We start from the raw sequence: 19,080 nt of genomic DNA on the forward strand, positions 1-19,080 counted from the left end.
GCTATGGAGGATATGGGAGGAATTTAAGGATGAAATATTCTTGGAAGAAAAGTTCTGGGAGAAGGGTGTTTTCTGAGAAGATGTCGTTAAATATGAAAAGAACAGTACTTTCCTCTTTGAGCTAGAATCATATTTGCAGTGGGAACCTTCTCTGACTGCAGAATAGATGTTCTTTGACATTAATGTCTATACCTTAGATTTCCATGAAGGCAACTTACAAGGACCTGAATGGCCTCATTTTAGCTGCTTCAGCGTGTAGAGCTATTGCTCGCTCCTTCTTTTCCCGGGCCTGGTGTGACAGTGGCTACTGAGGACCATGAAGGTTGTTCCAGAGAAGAATGCTGTCCGGATACTCTGGGGGCGAGAACGGGGCACTCGGACCTTTGGAGCTCAGCGACTTCTGCAGGAGCTGGTGGAAGATAAAACCCGGTGGATGAAATGGGAGGGCAAGGTGAGAAAAATGGGTGTTTTTCACATAGGAGTTGTAGGGGTGACAGTAGACTGGGGCCTTAGAATGGGTTAATGACATAGAGTTGGGGTATAATTTATTTTGTGTAGGAGAATTGATACATCTAACTTGGTTTTTTGTGGGGGGAGGTTTTAATAAATTTGGAAGCATAATGGGCTAGAAATATCATTTTTCTTTAGAGCTAGATATTTTTCCTGAAGGTAATTTAGATTTATCTCTCTCAATTTGTAGCTTGATCATTGTCTCCAGTTTTTAAGCTTACACTGTAAATACTAGTCTAGAATGGTTTGGTGCTTTTGAGATAGAGTGAGCCATAGTTTATAAATAATGTATTTTAACTTTTGTTTGTTTATTTCTCAGAGAGTAGAACTGCCGGATAGTCCACGCTCTACCTTTTTATTGGCCTTCAGCCCAGACAGGTACCACCAAGTCCTTACCTAAACTTTACCTGAGACTTGTGACAGCATTGCTTTCTGTGTATTTGGCCTAGCTTGATCTTCTAAGACAAATCCCTAAAGGCTCTTTTTTTTTTTTTTTTAATTAATTTATTTATTTTTGTCTGCGTTGGGTCTTCTTTGCTGCGCGCGGACTTTCTCTAGTTGTGGCGAGCGGGGGCTACTCTTGGCTACGGTGCGCAGGCTTCTCATTGAGGTGGCTTCTCTCATTGCGGAACACGGGCTCTAGGCGCGCGGGCTTCAGTAGTTATGGCTCGTGGGCTCTAGAGCGCAGACTCAGTAGTTGTGGCACATGGGCTTAGTTGCTCCGTGGCATGTGGGATCTTCCTAGACCAGGGCTTGAACCCGTGTCCCCTGCACTGGCAGGCGAATTCTTAACCACTGCGCCACCAGGGAAGCCCCCTAAAGGCTCTTTGAAGCACTGAATGAACAGAGCTTTGCCAGTGTTATCAGAAAGGGAAAGAAAGTAGATGAGCAGTGCTAACCATAAAAATAATGGGAATAAGCAAAGGAATCTATGAACGTCGAGGATCAGAACTTGGAAAGTTTCTCAGTAAGAATCCTTTGCCTGTGTGATATAGGCCACCAATAGTGTGATAGTTTTCCCTGCTGGAAAGAATATTCTCTGAAGGGGTTATGTGTCTTCTGGGGACAGAATGGAGAAGCTGAAAGCTTTTAAAGATGAGAATGTTTCTGTTGTTTGTAATGCCCAAGTCGTAGTATTTATCATGTTGGGATGGGGAATAAGTATCAATTTTCATTTTTGTCCAAAGCTGATAAAGTTTGTTACCCTCCCACATGCTTCACATTTACTTCCTCCTCTTTGATTCCCTAGGACTCTCTTGGCCTCCACCCATGTAAACCATAATATCTATATCACGGAGGTGAAGACAGGCAAGTGTGTTCACTCTCTGATTGGACACCGCCGCACTCCATGGTGTGTCACTTTTCATCCCACCATCTCAGGCCTTATTGCTTCTGGCTGCCTAGATGGGGAGGTTAGAATTTGGGATTTACACGTAAGTGTTTCCTTTTCTTTGGTATTCTAAATGCAGAGACTTGTTTACCCTTGGGTTCTTAACTCTGGAGGAGAGACTAGCCAGGTTCTTAGGACTATATCTGAGTACTTACTCAGTAATCATTGCCTACTTACTGATAGGGAGTCTAGCCGACAGCCCTCCGTTCTAAGATGAACACCCTATTTAACTGTCTGCCCATTGTGACATAGTACAGGACACTCTAAGACGTCTTCAGGATGGATTTCTCTTGTTTTAGATCAAGGATTGTACTGTATTCTGATCATGATCATCAAAGCAACGTGCTCCTTGTCCTGGTGACTGGCTAGTGGGTTGTTGTGCACCATGTCATGCACCAAGCTTGAGTTTTCACAGGCTACAGAAACAGGAGCTGTGCGGGTGCTCATTGCATATGGATTGTAAATGACAAAACTGAGCTGACAGTAATGTTTTTCTGATAAAGTTGTGACACTGCCAGATCACTGGTTTTGTACGTCGTTTTCAGAGGACATACTTAAAGTAGGCCCTACAAGTAGTCGTTTTATGTTAAATGGACCCTTTTTTTTTTTTTTTGAAATTGACATCTCAGTCTGCTGGCAGCTTGTAACCTAAGAATGTCTGGGATTTGTTCATTCATAGGGTGGCAGTGAAAGCTGGTTCACAGATAGCAACAATGCCATTGCCTCCCTGGCTTTCCACCCTACGGCTCAGCTCCTGCTGATTGCTACTGCCAATGAGATCCACTTCTGGGATTGGAGTCGACGGGAGCCCTTTGCCGTGGTGAAGACAGCTAGTGAGATGGAACGGGTCCGGTGAGTGCTCTGCCCACCAGCAATGTCTGGCGTAGGATTAACATGGCAGAGAGCATTCACCCGTGCTTTCACCTCAGGAGACAGATTATTATCTCCGTATTATCCCTGCTCAGGGCAGGGTGTTATCCCTATGGCTCTTCCTACTTTTTAAGCATCTGGCTAATCAGCTAGGAAGCAGTTCATATTGTTCATTTCAGCTGTTCCATATTGGCCTCATCTTCTGGTCTCTGTAGACTATGGCTGTTAGAATCTTTTTTAGGTTCAAAGCTATTTGGTTTGGTATAAAGCTTTTTTTTTTTTTTTAATAATCCTGAAAGGTATTCAGGTGGTGGGTAGCTTGGTGGCTAAGTTGCTCATCCCTGGTTTTCTGGAAATGGAAAGTGGAGGTGTAGATATGTATCCAATCTGCTAGTAGATATTTACATATTTAGCCTTCAAAATCAGCACACATAGTACCTGAATTATAGTTGATGCATTGTTTTCCTTTGGTCCTCTTGGTATCGCAGTTGGATATTAGCTAATTTTCTAGCCTCAGCTATGTCACTTGATGCTGAGACTGTTCCTTGTCACCAGCACTCATGCTTCTTGCCAGTGTAGCTGCTGTGTGAGGGGAGACCTGAACCTGTGGCAGAGTATGGGAGCATTCTCTGCTTTACTATTATGATGGGCTCTTAGACATGAGCAGCTGTGTGCTTAACGTAGCTAGCTGCTTCCTGGGATGGAAGCCCAGGTGTTTTTTGAAATTATTTTTGCGATACGTATTACCTTATTCTGGCAAGCGTGAGGACGTAAGAAGAAGTATTGAGCTTTATTACTTTAATCTGTTTGAAAGTTTTGGAAGTCTGTAGCATTAAGTGGATACCTCGGTGATCCCACAATTGTCAGTAATGATTTCCAGACGTTTTCTCACAGGTTTCCTCTTCTTGGTTAACATAATTTCTCTCTGTGTCTCTGTCCCTTTCTTCTGTGCTTTCAGTCTGGTGAGATTTGATCCTCTTGGACACTACTTACTCACAGCAATTGTTAACCCCTCTAATCAGCAGGTAAGTTAGTCAGCAGTTTCAACTCTGTCTAAACTGTGGGTTATTTTCTCAACTAGTGCTCTAATTCTGATTATATTGGACTTCAGTTTTCAATGTCCAGGTGTTTCTTTCCAGTCAAGATTCAAAACTAGCTTCAGACTGTACTCAAAGTTATAGCCATATCGTGACAGGGGAGTCCATTCTGAAACCCCTGAGTGATCGTCCCAGTAGAAGTAACCAGGCCGTGTTGGATAACTTGTCATTCATGTGCCTCTGGCTGGTTGACATTTTGCTTCCCCTTACTGCCTCCATGTCATGGAAATGCCTTTTGTAACAGAGTTGGTTTGCCAGCTGTACTCGTTCAGAAGTGTTGCTAATTGGAAGTGAATAATTTAATACCATATGATGATTCTGAATCTGGAACCAGTTAGTTCTCAGTACTTCAAGGATGGAGTTGTTGCCTCTCTAGAAAGGTTTTCCTTGGATGATTATCAGTAGTTTTTCTTGATTTACCGGCAAGTTCTACCTAACTACCTGGCTTTGCCCCCGCCCCACCTTGGTCCACGTTGCAGGGTGATGACGAACCAGAGATCCCCATAGACGGAACAGAATTATCGCATTACCGTCAGCGTGCCCTCCTGCAGTCACAGCCAGTGCGCCGGACGCCTCTCCTCCACAATTTCCTGCACATGCTGTCCTCCCGCTCCTCTGGCATCCAGGTGGGAGAGCAAAGCACAGTGCAAGATTCTGCCACCCCCTCACCCCCACCGCCTCCCCCTCAGCCCTCCACGGAGCGTCCCAGGACTTCCGCTTACATCCGGCTCCGACAGCGGGTCAGTTACCCCACAGCCGAGTGCTGCCAGCACCTTGGGATCCTGTGCCTTTGCAGCCGCTGCTCTGGCACTCGAGTTCCTTCCCTCTTGCCACACCAGGACAGTGTACCCCCTGCTCCTGCCAGGGCTACTACCCCTTCCTTTTCTTTTGTACAGACCGAGCCCTTCCATCCCCCGGAGCAGGCCTCATCAGCGCAGCAGGACCAGGGCCTCCTGAACCGGCCGTCTGCCTTCAGTACAGTCCAGAGCAGCACTGCCGGCAACACGCTCCGCAACCTCAGTCTGGGTCCCACCCGTCGCTCTTTGGGAGGCCCTCTGTCTAGCCACCCTTCTAGGTATCACCGAGAAATCGCTCCCGGGCTGACAGGATCTGAGTGGACCCGGACAGTGCTCAGTCTGAACTCCCGCTCTGAGGCGGAATCCATGCCCCCGCCCAGGACCAGTGCCTCTTCGGTGAGTTTGCTGTCTGTGCTGAGACAGCAGGAAGGTGGCTCTCAAGCATCTGTGTACACTTCAGCCACAGAAGGGAGGGGTTTTCCAGCTTCAGGGTTGGCAGCTGAGTCAGATGGAGGGAATGGCTCCAGCCAAAACAACTCGGGCAGCATTCGCCATGAGCTTCAATGTGACCTGAGACGCTTCTTTTTGGAGTATGACCGGCTTCAGGAGCTGGACCAGAGCCTGAGTGGGGAAGCGCCCCAGGCCCAACAGGCCCAGGAAATGCTCAACAATAACATTGAATCTGAGAGGCCAGGCCCCTCCCACCAGCCCACCCCACACAGCAGCGAGAACAACTCCAACCTGTCCCGTGGCCACCTGAACCGCTGCCGCGCTTGCCACAATCTCCTGACCTTCAACAACGATACCCTGCGCTGGGAAAGAAGTGCACCTAACTACTCCTCTGGTGAAGCCAGCTCCTCCTGGCAGGTCCCCAGTACCTTTGAGGGCATGCCCTCGAGTGGCAGCCAGTTGCCACCTCTCGAGCGGACTGAGGGCCAAACGCCGAGCTCCAGCAGGCTGGAGTTGAGCAGCTCTGCTAGCCCACAGGAGGAGAGGACTGTGGGGGTGGCCTTCAACCAGGAGACAGGCCACTGGGAACGAATTTACACCCAGTCCAGCAGATCTGGAACTGTGTCGCAGGAGGCCTTACATCAGGATATGGCTGAGGAAAGCTCCGAGGAAGATTCACTCAGGAGGTGAGCAGATGCTTTCCTGTCTTCTCCTGTATCCCTTACTTTCCTCCTGATATCTCTTCCTTCAGTCCTGTGGGTGTTGTGGCTGGATCTGGAGTGTCTGGGATCCATGCATCATGCATCTGGTTCTGATTTCCCTAGCTTCCATTGCATCTTCTTGGAAAATCTTGCTGTGGTGGCGGGAAGAGGATAAGGCCTGGCAGTATGAGTCAGGTGACTCGGCTTGCTCCTTTTCTGGCTAAGCTCATGTGACGTTAGCCTTGGAGGAGAGTTGTAGATGAGGTTAGAGAGGCATGAGGAGGTAAAACCGTTGACTTCCTCTGCTCTGCTTTTTTGGCCTTCTCCAAGGATTGTATGTGCAGGACTGGTTATTGTGAAACAACAAAATGTCCCAGAGAGACTAGGAAAAAGTAGTAAAAGAGAACCCTGCTTAGGACAGATTAGTGTATTGGGTCTTTGATTGTGTTGCTTTGGACAAATTCTGAAACCATATCTTTTGGAACACTGCAACTTGACAAAAGGAAAAGAAAATAGTACGCATATATGTCAAGAAAAATTTTTTTTTTTTAGCGATATGTATTTGTTGGACAGCAAGTTAGTTGCTTAGTTAAGATTCTTTGAGTAGATCTTCCAGATGGACATTCACCTCGAGGTGGAGAAGAAGAAATTCATAGAAGGAAGGCCTCTCCATACTTGGATTGGCATCCCAGGCAACTCTTTCATGGAAGAAACAGAGTGGGTGTAGTTGATCGCCCACCACATGTTCCGTGTATGGCTGTGTGCGCATCTATCTTGATTTATTAGGGACTTCTTTCTGTAATTCTGTAAAGGTCAAATCTAGCATAATCACCAACTCCCAGAATATGCTTGTTGGATCCAAACAGCATATTGCTGTGCATTACATCCTCTGTTGAAGCATCTGAAGTTTCTCTGACATAAGCTTCTAGCAAGGGTGGGAATATGGATTGTGCACATAGTGTACTTGTTATTTTGGGAGAATGCTTTAGAGAGTTACCCAGTTAATAAGTATTTGTTGAATTATATATTTTTTCTAGCACTGTGCTAGGCACTGTCAGGAGTACAAAAGCAGTATAATACCTGGTCTTTGCCCACTGGCAGTATACAGTGTTGTTGTAGAGGCAAGACTTATTTACATGTAATTACATAAAAAATGTAAATGAGCCGAATGCTTCATTGTATGGTACTGAGATTAAATGTAGTCTAATTTCAGAGAAAGGGAAGGATCATCAAAGGAGGCTTTACAAGAATAAGTCTTGAAAGATGGGTAGGATTTGGAAAGGGAAAGACCTTTTTATTTTGAGGATATAGCACATGCTAAGGGAGGAAAGGGCATGATGAACTCAGGATAAGAAGAAGTTACTTAAGGGCAGTTAGTAACGTGAACACAGGGAGACTTGGTCAGATATGAAAGATAGATGAGGTAGCTGAGATTGTTACTCTGCCCGTTTGATTGAGGCCAGTTCTGGATTAACATCTAAATTGCCAGCTTTGGAATACTTTGCCTTGCATAATGACCCATATCAGGAGCCTGAGACTCTGTTCTTCCTTTTTGTCAAGAGAGGTGAGACAGTAGCAAGCATAGTGCCTGACATATAGTAGGCATTCAAAAAGTTTATTAAAGGTAGCCATAAAGGACTGTCTACAGTTATTGCTCTAAAAGCCTACCAGTGCCTGTTTCACTAGCATCAGTGGGTTTGTGGTCAGCCTCTGTCCGTTCTGTTCTAGCAGGACCTCTTCATGTGTTGCTGTTCTGAGAAATACCTGAGTTGTTTATTTTTTTTTTATTTTTTATTTTTGCGGTACGCGGGCCTCTCACTGTTGTGGCCTCTCCCATTGCGTAGCACAGGCTCCGGACGCGTAGGCTCAGTGGCCATGGCTCACGGGTCCAGCAGCTCCACGGCATGTGGGATCTTCCCGGACCGGGGCACGAACCCGTATCCCCTGCATCGGCAGGCATCGGCAGGCGGACTCTCAACCACTGCGCCACCAGGGAAGCCCTACCTGAGTTGTTTAAAACAAACTCTGTTGTTTGATAATAATTAGAGATACCAATTACTGAGAGCCTACTACTGTGTTCTAGCTAATTTCCACAGTAACTCTGTGCAAGGCAGGTATGAAATTTCCCATCTTCCAGTTGAGGAAAGAGTGGCTCAGAGAAGTCAAGTTTCTTGTTAAAGGTCACACAGTAGGTTGCTGAGTGGGGATTTGAACTCCAGTGTGCATGACTAAAGATTTTTTTAGGCTGCCCTCCATGGTGTGTGGGTTTTTTTTTTAATTAATTAATTAATTAATTAATTTATGGCTGCGTTGGGTCTTTGTTGCTGCATGTGGGCTTTCTCTAGTTGAGGCAAGCAGGGGCTACTCTTCATTGCGGTGCACGGGCTTCTCATTATGGTGGCTTCTCTTGTTGCAGAGCACGGACTCTAGGTGCGTGGGCTTCAGTAATTGTGGCATGAGGGCTCAGTAGTTGTGGCGCACGGGCTTAGTTGCTCTGTGGCATGTGGGATCTTCCTGGACAGGGCTTGAACCTGTGTCCCCTGCATTGGCAGGTGGATTCTTTTTTTTTTTGCAGTACACAGGCCTCTCACTGTTGTGGCCTCTCCCGTTGCGGGGCACCGGACGCGCAGGCTCAGCGGCCATGGCTCATGGGCCCAGCCGCTCCGCGGCATGTGGGATCTTCCCAGACCAGGGCACAAACCCGTGTCCCCTGCATTGGCAGGCGGACTCTCAACCACTGGGCCACCAGGGAAGCCCCTGGCAGGTGGATTCTTAACCACTGCGCCACCAGGGAAGTCCCCATGGTGTATTTCTTAAAGTGATAATCTCATTTTTAGGTGAACCATTTTTATGTTTTTCTTTTCTTTTAACTTTTTGTTATGGAAATCTTCAAACATATAAAAATGAAAAGAAAAGTAGTATAAATGAACTCCCATATACCTATCACCTGGCTTCAGAAATTTTCAACACTCGTCTGTATCCCTTACCCACTCCCAGCCACCCAGACATCATATAATTTTGTCTGAAAATACTCCAGTATGTTTCTCTAGAGCAATTCTGTCTAATAAAATGTTCTGTATCTGTGCCATATAGTATAGTAGCTACCAGCCGCATGTGGCTATTGAGCATTTGAAATGTGGCTAGTGTGATCTGAGAAACTACATTTAAATTTTAACTAATTTAAATGTAGATAGCCACGTGTGACTAATATATTAATAGTCACTTCTTAATAAAGTGGGCCATTTAAAACCCAGAAACTGTTAAGGATGTATCAGAATTTTTTTAGGCAAAAAGTAGTATGTGTTTGTGGTTTAAATAAAAAAGTTCAAGCATTTAGAAATGTTATATTGTAGAAAATGAAGTCCCTTGTCATCTTGCTGTAAACAATTTTATATATATATATATACACACACACGCTTTTTAAATTTTAAAATATACAAATGCACAGTTCTCATTGTAAAATAGTATATTAATCCAGTGGTTACATTATTTATGGAGTTGCTTTTCAAATGAGCTTGAATGAGGTGTACCACGAGGGTTTACAGCCTATCAAAAATGAGGTATCTTGTAAAACATTCTAAGTGCACACCCATTAAAGAAGGGCCACCACTTCCTCATAAACTGAGGGGCTGCATTCTGGTATAAATCACTAATATATACTTGTGTTAATCGGCATCTTCTACCACCTTCTGAAGGTCCAGTGTTCTCTGGCTGATGAGCGGCCTTGCTTGGATTTCCCCAGCAGATGTCACTGTTGGGCTAGGCTGGCAGGGAAGAGGTGTCCTTACTGTGTGTGTGCGCGTCTACTTGAAGGGAGGGCGTTTATTCTTCAGCCATGTAGTAGGAGATGGACTAAGGAGGCATGTTTTGATCCTTGGTGTTGCTGATATAATCTATAGTGTTTTCAGATAGTGAGAATATGAAGCAAAACTGTGTATTTCAGTGTAGCTCTATGTTGCTGAACAGTGATGCACGGTTTATCTCCTTTTGCCTCTGGGCAGTGGAAGGTGACTGTCTCTATATAGTCTGACTCCAGGTTACAGTTTATAACTTGGACGGCAGACCCTTTGCTTCACCATGAGAAGCTTCTTTTGGGGTCTGATAGCCCAGGACTTAGCAGGAGAAGATGAGGGTGTTGGGGCTTCTTGCAACAGGGTCCCTGTGGCCTTGAAAGGCTGGTATTAGGGAAAAAAAGAAAATTATTTAAATGTCATCTTGAAACTGGAGAAAACCTAGAGTTTATTTAGTCCAGTGTCTGTCTGTCTGTCTCTGTCTCTTTCTAATTGATGAGAAAACTTAGATGCAGAGAGGGGAAGTGACCCCAGGGAAGCCCGGAAGTGACTTTAAAGAGGTGCTTGTAGCAAAGATGGGAGTCAAACTTCTGGGTCCTAAAGAGGGTGCTCTTTCGTCCTCTTCATTTGAAATTAGTGCTTTCACACATCAGTTTTCTCTGTCAAAACTTCTAGGGGCTTCCCTGGTGGCGCCGTGGTTGAGAGTCCGCCTGCCGATGCAGGGGACACGGGTTCGTGCTCCGGTCCAGGAAGATCTGACATGCCGCGGAGCAGCTGGGCCTGTGAACCATGGTCACTGAGCCTGCGCGTCCGGAGCCTGTGCTCCGCAACGGGAGAGGCCACAACAGTGAGAGGCCCGCATACCACAAAAAAAAGAAAAAGAGTAAGGGAAGCGTGGGGGAAGATAAACCCAGGCCTTAAAGGAGCGTGGCTCTTGTTATAACCCTGGGAATTGGGCTGGTGAAATAATTACTCTGATTGATCGATTCATTCATTCATAAGGTTGACAAATATTTACTAAGTACCTACTGTGTACCATATACTATTTAAGTACCAGCAAGAAGTCTCTTATTCTAATGAGAGAAAGAAAATAAACACATAAATAAAATGTCTAGTATGCCAGATGATGTTAAATTCTATGAAGAAAAATATTTGAAAATGTAGGTGTTTCTGGGGTGGAAGTTTGTAGTGTTAAATAGGGTCATCAGAGGAAGTCTGGTAAGGTGACATTGGAGCAGACACCTCTTCCTTCCTTCAAGCAAGTAAGGGAGTAAACTCTGTATACATTGGGGGCAAGGGCATTCTAGGCAGAGAAGGGCAAATGCAAAATCCCTGAAACGCTTGGCTGGAGCACAGTGAAGGATGGAGTGATAGAAGATGAAGTTAGAGAGGTAATGGGGACCAGATTATGCAGGCCTTCTAAGATATTTAAGGGATTTTACATCTTACTCTGAGTGATTTGGGAAGCCTTGGGAAGTGGAGTAGCATGATCTTATATTTTAAAAGGATCGTGTGGCTGCTGATTGACAATAGACTGAAGAGGCTCTGCTAAATAGGGTAAATTAAAGTTAGGCCAGCATCACACACTTTTAGATTAATTTGTGTCTTGATTCTGTGGTGAAAACCAGAAGGCGGGAGTCAATGATTGTGTCAGAATTAGAAGGGCCTTAAATGTTTGGATGAAGAGTTGCCAAATAAATAAAGAAATAAAGCCTCTTGGCAGGCGTATTATCTGCAACAAAGCCACCCCCATCCCCCAAGCATGACAGCATGTTATTGAAACTGTGAGGAAGGGAGAGCCTGAAAAATTTGTAGTCACCAAGGTATCATAAATGGAATTTTGAGATGCCTGTTTTGTCTGCTTACAAAACAAATACAAAGTCATTTGTAAAAATTCAAACATAGAAATGTGTGATTTATCTATCTATAGTGAATGTCCTCTGCAGTGCTAACCACTGTTTAGCAATTTGTGTGTTAACTTAAGAATTTTTTCTCTGCAAATGAAAGCACTTTTTTTTATTTATAAAAATGGGATCATACTAAATCTACTCTTCCACCGTTTACATATTTCACTTAATATGTCATGGACATTTTTCCATGTTGATGTGTATAGATCTGCTACATTCTTTTTAACAATGGCATTGTATTCCACAGTTGGATGCACCATAATTAAACAAGTCCTCTGTTGACAGAATCTGTATTGTTTCTGGTTTTTGCATGCAGAAACAATGCTGTAGCATCTTTGTGTACTTGTGCAGGTGTCTCTAGAGGAGGATGAATTTTCAGAACTACAATTGCTGGGGCTGAAGAGTGTGAACATTGTTAATGGTAAAAATTAATTGTATTCATTATTACTAATTTAAAACGTATAAAATGATATTTTATATTTTAGTGAGCATAATTTTATAGATATTCATAATTTCATAGATTAGGACTCCTAATCCTGTGTTTTTTCCCCTCCCATAAGGTCTTACGTTTCTTAGTTGTAAATCCTACCACCGGGTTTTTCAGGAATCTGATCCTCAAGGTTGAGAAGGACTTCTAACATATGCCACCTGGAGGTGTTCATGTACTTTTCTTCTCCAGTAGCCTTGTATGAGGGAGACTTGGTTCCATCTTTGACACTCACTTACTGACTTTGGGCCACCTAGTCTTCCTGGCCTTGTTAAATGATTGAGAGAGTCCAGATATTTCTTGCCCCATCATAAGGCAGTAACATTTAGATATTTAAGTTATTTGTTTTCGGGGATAGTTAGAAAACCCACTTCTCTCTTTGGCAATATGAGGGTGAGGGTAGAGTAGAAGAGAGGGTACCTGGTAATCTTTTTCCCCTTCTCTGCTCATCTGCCCAGCTAAGTCACTGTATTTGAGCCTCTGAATTCTGAGTGTGATCCCTGGTTGTATCCTCTGTTTCAGTGACTAGGACTTTTTCTGTGAAGGGCAAGTTTGTAAACATTTTAGGCTTTGTGTAGGCCATATGGTCTCTGTTGCAAATACTGAACTTTGCCATTGTAGCACAAAAGTAGCCATAGACAATAGGTAAGTGAATAAGTATGGCTGTGTGCCAATAAACTTTACTTACGGACACAAATGTGATTTTTATATAATTTTCACGTGTCGTGAAATATTCTTCTTTTGATGTTTTTCAGCTATTTAAAAATATAAAAACCATTCTTAGCACATGGGCTATACAAAAACAGGCAGTAGGCCAGATTTGGCCTACAGACCATGGTTTGCCAATCCCTGCTTTATGTGAATATGACTTGGAATGGAAGAGAGTTGGGTGCTATAGTAATAAAAGGCATTATGATAAGGAGGGCCCTGGAAGAGGTAGGGAGGGGACCCCTGCACTTGTCTCTCTCTGTACTTTGGACTAGATGTCCTGAGTATTGGCTCTTGTAAGATTCTTTGACGGTTAAGAGCAGGCTTAAGTGCATGAAGAGTTTCTTGTTTCCTCTGCTTTCTGCCCTGAAGCAAGGTTTTCTAACCTTGCTATATATCTGTCTTGGGAATTGTTTGCAAGTGAGGAGGCTTGCCCTGGTGTTAGGGAGGGTGTGAGCCTCCAGGTCCTCCAGGCTGTATGCTTGACAGGCAGCCCTTCCCCCACTGCAGGTCAAATTAACACCTGTTGGGCAGATCTAAATTATCCCCCATCATCCCTCTGTCTGGGGCTGAATGGTGTAGAGCAGGCTGTGTGCTTTGTATACACACTGAGAACTTGAAAATATGTAATCGCTTCTGTCAGCTCAGAGTGTTGGAGTGCCACAGGGACTTCAGTGGGATCTATGTGTACTGCAAATATATTTGGAGCAATCTCCCATGTACTCATTTTCCCCCCTTCAGATCCCCTTCTCTACTGTAATCTGTTCAGAGTAGTGCTCTACAGGATGTGTTGGAGGTTTTGCTAAGACATTAACACCAGGTGTACGGGGTTCTGTTTGCATAATATATTTTGCTTATTGTAATCGGTCCCAGCCCATTAGAGCTGTGCAGGTAGCTTCTCCTCCTCCTCTAGGATTTCTTATACATTTATGGGGAGGAGGAGGATCCAGTACATCATCTGCTCCTTCTTGGAAGCACTCTTGACAATGTGTTCACATGAGCAAATTTGGCTTTAGCAGGTGGGCCTGTTATATTAGCCCAGAGATTGCAAAATAACCTTCAGGTACATTTGTTTGGCCCTCACGATGTCACTAAAAATTTCAGTTTTTTCTACATAAATCCAGATTTCTGGATTCTCTTGAAAAAAAAATTAGATCTGGCTTACATTCCCACATAATAACAATCAGCAGGAGTTGAGTAGTTGTTGCCCCTTTAGTCAAGGTGTGGACCTTCTTTGTGCCTTAGTCTGCACTGGGCTGACTTCATCCATTTACGTTTCCTGCTTAATTCCAATTTTGTGTTGGTTACCACTGCATTCATTAGCTCAAGAAGGTCTTCTTAAGTTCCCTACCCCTTGTCTCCACCAGGGGGAGGCACTGGACATGGCAGTACTCTCTCCTCTACCCCACCCATCCTGCCTAATTCACGCATAAAGGGCTCCCCTGCTGGCAGTAGGCTGACATGCTCACAGCCCCCTCACCTGAAAAGCTGCCTGACTTTTTAATAGCAACATTTAATAAACTCCTCCTTTGTTTCCAAAGAGGGAAGGTGGGGGTGCCAAGATTATTTGCTGGCTGGGGCACCATTTAGTGAGCAGACCTCTGTCATGTCAGGTTATGCAGTATGAAAGTAACCTTCCTTTCATGATGAACTATGTGAAATCTTGGACAAGAATGTCTGCACCTCTCCCTGTGAGCAGAGTGCCTTGGACAGAGGGATGGGTTTCCATAAGAAGGCCGATTGATTTGGATGTCACCCGCCAGAAAATTAAAATCAAGTTAGAGCAAGAGTAGAAACTTGTAATAATAAAGGAATCAAAGGCTGAAAGTATGACCTTGTCATAGAAGGAGAATTGCAGCTTGTTAACATTGTGCTCTTTTCCTTTGCTGCATCAGAGAGTATGAGTTTGAATCTTTTTGCCTCTTTTCCTTTTTCCTCCCCTACACATGTTCATATACGTTTCTCAATTTTCCTCTATCTCCCTGCTGTCTCCTTGGATCACTTCACCTCAGCAAGGTGGCTTTTATCTTTTGCTTTCTTTGTTCTGGTGGCAAATGTAACCTATTTTGGGGGTCTTTTTTCTTACTGTGATAAAAAAACATAAATTTACCCTCTTAAATTTTAAATGTACAGTGTTGTTAAGTCTATGCACATAGTTGTATAGCAGATCTCTAGAACTTTTTCTCCCTGCAAGAGTGAAATGCTCATTGAACAATTCTCATTTCCCCGTCCCGCCATCCCCTGGCAACCATGATTCAGTTTTCTTTTTCTGTGAATTTGATTTCTTTAGATCCTCATATAAGTGGAATCATGCAGTATTTGTCTTTTGGTGATTGGCTTATTTCACTTAGCGTAATGTCCTCAAGGTTCATCCATGTTGTAGCATATGACAGGATTTTCTCCTTTTTAAATGCTGAATAATATTCAGTTGTGTGTATGTACCACATTTTTTTAATCCATTCATCTGTGGATGGACCTTTAAGTTGCTTCCACATCCTGGCTACGTGAATAATTCTGTAATGAACATGGGTGTTCAAATATCTCTTTAAGATTCTGTTTTCAATTCCCTTGGACATATACTAAGAAGTAGTATGGCTGGGTCATACAGTAGTTATATTTTTAATTTTTTGAGGAACTTTTATGCTGCTTGTCATAGCAGCTGCACCACTTTACAGTTCTACCAACAGTGCACAAGGGTTCCAATTTCTCCACATCCTTGCCAACATTGTTATTTTCTGTTTGGGTTTTTTTTTGTTTTTGGAGATTGGCATCTTAGCATGCATGAGATAATATGTCATTGTGGTTTATTTACATTTCCCTGATGATAAGTGATGTTGAGCATCTTTTCATATGTTTGTTGGCCATTTGCATATATTCTTTGGATAACTGTCTATTCAAGTCCTTTGCCCATGTTTTAATTGGGTTTTTGGTTGTTGTTATTATTAAATTGTAGGAGTTCTTTATATATTCTGGCTATTAACCCCTTATCTGATAAATAGCTTACAAACATTTTGTCCTATTCTGTAGATTGCCTTTTTATTCTGTTGTTTCCTTTGCTTAAGTTTTAAAAGTTTGATGCAGTCCCAGTTGTCTATTTTTGTTTTTGTTACCCGTGGGATTTTTTTGTGTGTAGTATCTAAGAAATCATTACCTATTCCAATGTTATAAAACTTTTCCCCCATATTTTCTTCTGTGAGTTTTATAGTTTCAGGTCATATGTTTAGATTTTTAATCCATTTTGAGTTAATTTTTATCTGTGGCATAAGATAATGGACAATCTTCATTATTTTGCATGTGAATAGCCAGTTTTCCCAGTACTATTTGTTGGGAAGACTGTCCTGCCCTCATTGTGTAGTCTTGGCACCCTTGTCAAATATCATTTGCCCATACACACAAGGGTTTATATCTGGGCTCTCTATTCTGTTCCATTGGTCTATTGTTTGTCCTTATGCCAGTACCATACTGTTTTAATTGCTATAGCTTTGTAATATGTTTTGAAACCAGGGCAGGTTAGGCCTCCAGCTTGGTTCCTCTTTCACAAGATTGTTTGGCTATCCAGAACTCTTTTTGAGATTCTGTATGAATTTTGGGATATTTTTTTCCTCTTTCTGCAAAAAAAAAAAAAAAAGGAAATAAAGGAAAAAAATGCCATTGGGATTTTGATGGGGATTACATTGAATCTGTAGATTGCTTTGGGTATTATGGACATTTTAACAATGTTAAGTCTTCCAATCCATGAACATGGGATGTCTTTCTTTTTATTTGTGTCATTAATTTTTTTCAGCAGTGTTTTATAGTTTTCAGTGTACAAACCTTCCACCTCTTTGGTTAAATTTATTCCTAAGTATTTTATTCTTTTTGACACTGTTGTAAGTAGGATTGTTTTCTTAATTTTCTTTTTAGCAGATGTAACCCTTTTAAAACTAAGACAAGAAAGAACTCTTCTTTTTTTTTTTTTTTAAACTTTAGTGTTTTCCCAGAAGTCTAGCACTCTTTCTTTTCTGCATGCTTTTCTGATTCCTTTTTATGCTTGTCTCTTTTGAGTTCTCAAAATTGAGGCAGAAGCTGGGCTGGTCATTTTCTGTTAGCTCCTTGAAGGCAAAGGACCATTGCTGTAATGGTCATCCTAACAGAGTTACTGAATTTTTTTTTAAAAATTTAAATTTAATTTAATTTTAAAAATTTATTTATTTTATTTATTTTTGGCTGTGTTGGGTCTTTGTTGCTGCGCGCGGGCTTTCTCTAGTTGTGGCGAGTGGGAGCTACTCTTTGTTGCGGTGCGTGGACTTCTCATTGCAGTGGCTTCTCTTGTTGCCGAGCACGGGCTCTAGGCACGCGGGCTTCAGTAGTTGTGGCACGTGGGCTCAGTAGTTGTGGCTCACAGGCTCTAGAGTTCAGGCTCAGTAGTTGTGGCACATGGGCTTAGTTGCTCTGCGGCATGTGGGATCTTCCCGGACCAGGGCTTGAACCCATGACCCCTGCATTGGCAGGTGGATTCTTAACCACTGCACCACCAGGGAAGCCCCCAATTTTTTTTTTTAATTGAAGTGTAGTTCATTTACAAAGAGTTGATGAATTTATAGTCCCTCCTAGAGCAACTAAATTTGGCAGCTGTGTTAGATGGTACTATTTTGGACGGGGTAAGTTATATGTGAGAGAGAGAGAGAGAGACAGAAGGAGAGAGAGAGGTGTAGATACATCAGAATGTGTTTGTCGTGCGATCTTTGGCCAGTGGTTCTCAAAGTGTGGTCTTCAGACCAGGAACATCAGCATCTCCTGCTGATGTGAGAAAGGCGAGTTTCTGGGCTCATTCCAGACCTACTGAATCAGAAACTTGGGGTGGGAGGTGTGCAGTCTGCGTTTTTAACAAGCTCTCCAGATGATTTTGATATGCACTAAGTTAGAGAATACTGTTTTAGACCACCCAGGAACTCTTAACATCGCAACCACCACCTCCTCCCTAAATCTCTGAAGTGTACTAAAATTCCTTTGCATCATCCATCACCTTTATTTTTCCTTTTGCTCCTGTCCCATGTGTGATGCAGTGTTAGTTTAACTCTCATAGTCTCCTTATGTTCCCCCTCTTTTCTTGTAATGTATTCTAATAGAAGGATTTGGATTTGAGCAACTTCGGATTCAAATTCTGGCCCTATTGTGTGACCCTGGGCAGATTAAATATCCTCTCTGAACTTCAGTTATAAAATCATTGTTATGCAGGTTAAATGAGTTAAGCATCAGTTGCTTTTACATGTTTAGATGCTCAAGAAATGCCAGCTCTTTTCTCTCTTTCTCCATTATTACTCTGCTCAAAAATCAAACAAACAGAAAAAACCCAAAAAGCAAACAAAAACTCCTTTTGCCATGACACATTCCCTACAGGTCATTTTCTTTTGTATCTGTTAGTACCGTGTTTTTTTTTTTTTTTTTTTTTTTGGACTTAAGTCTTCATGATCTATGAAATCTCACCATGTAAAATTGGGGTAAACCAAGTACATAAAAAAGTGAGGTGCTGTATAAAGGAAAGGATAAGGAACAGCTATTGTGATAGGGCTAGTGCCAGTTACTCCCATTAGTCACTTGCAGCAGACGCAATGAGATTCTATTTTAGAAAGTGTAGTGATACAGAAAGTAGTTTGGCCCATAGCAAGGGAATGGGATATTATCTTCATTTTTCCTGCACTCTATTATAATGATCTGTGCAAAAGAAACTATTTGCCTCTTGATAAGAGAGGGAGTACAAATAGCCTTAGTTTCCCCAATTCTAGGGTCACCTTCAATATTGAGAGGGAGCCGTCCAGGGCAGAAGTGTGTTTCAAAAAGAAGGAGAGCCTGATTGAGACAAGTAGAAAAGAGTAGAAAGTCTTTCTAAATTGACATTCACCCTTTTGACCAGTACCAAGACCTCATGCTTTGGACAGTGAGCAAGTTTGCACTGAGTTTTATTGTTTAAGGTCCCTTTCCAAATGTGTTGTTTGGTGTTTTGTTTTGGTAGCCGAGTTTCCCTTGTAAACTAACTTTTAATGCTGCTGTTGTAACTAGCTTGAAAGTTCTAGAAGATCAGGAACTAATTCATTCATCTACTGATGCATAACCAACCAAAAAACAAAATTAGTGACTTAAAATAACAATTTTATTATCTTTCATTGTTCTTTGGGTAGACTGGGCTCAGTTGAGGAATTCTGCCGGTCTTGCTTGGGGTCTCTCTGGAGTCATCTGGAGGCTCATTTGGAGCATCTAGGCCTATTAAGGGCTCCTCTCTCCATGTGGCCTCTCCAGTAGAGTAACCAGACTTTTTATGTAGTGGCTTAGCACTTCCAAAAGTGACAGTTCCAAGAGGGAGGAACTGGAAGCTGTCAGTTCTCAAAAAGGCTT

At 42.9% G+C, this 19,080-nt stretch overlaps 1 protein-coding gene across 17 annotated transcripts in view; it reads left to right on the top strand.

Annotated features, from left to right (window-relative positions):
* AMBRA1 (autophagy and beclin 1 regulator 1) overlaps nucleotides 1-19,080 on the top strand; it is a 174,935-nt gene that overhangs the window by 28,426 nt on the left and 127,429 nt on the right. For 14 of the 17 annotated variants that reach the window (XR_007479042.1, XM_049714429.1, XM_049714431.1 and 11 more), the window contains 6 exons: nucleotides 198-451; nucleotides 830-888; nucleotides 1,760-1,943; nucleotides 2,580-2,752; nucleotides 3,729-3,795; nucleotides 4,347-5,800. Coding sequence is in view for 16 of the 17 variants with exons in the window: in XM_049714429.1 (XP_049570386.1) it covers nucleotides 317-451; nucleotides 830-888; nucleotides 1,760-1,943; nucleotides 2,580-2,752; nucleotides 3,729-3,795; nucleotides 4,347-5,800 (2,072 nt within the window). In the remaining variant the exon portion in view is untranslated. The remainder of the gene's footprint in view (nucleotides 1-197; nucleotides 452-829; nucleotides 889-1,759; nucleotides 1,944-2,579; nucleotides 2,753-3,728; nucleotides 3,796-4,346; nucleotides 5,801-19,080) is intronic. The other 3 variants (XM_049714433.1, XM_033411837.2, XM_033411840.2) reach the window with 1 other exon arrangement.

The sequence above is a fragment of the Orcinus orca genome, chromosome 8, assembly GCF_937001465.1.
Source record: "Orcinus orca chromosome 8, mOrcOrc1.1, whole genome shotgun sequence".
Taxonomy (NCBI): domain Eukaryota; kingdom Metazoa; phylum Chordata; class Mammalia; order Artiodactyla; family Delphinidae; genus Orcinus; species Orcinus orca.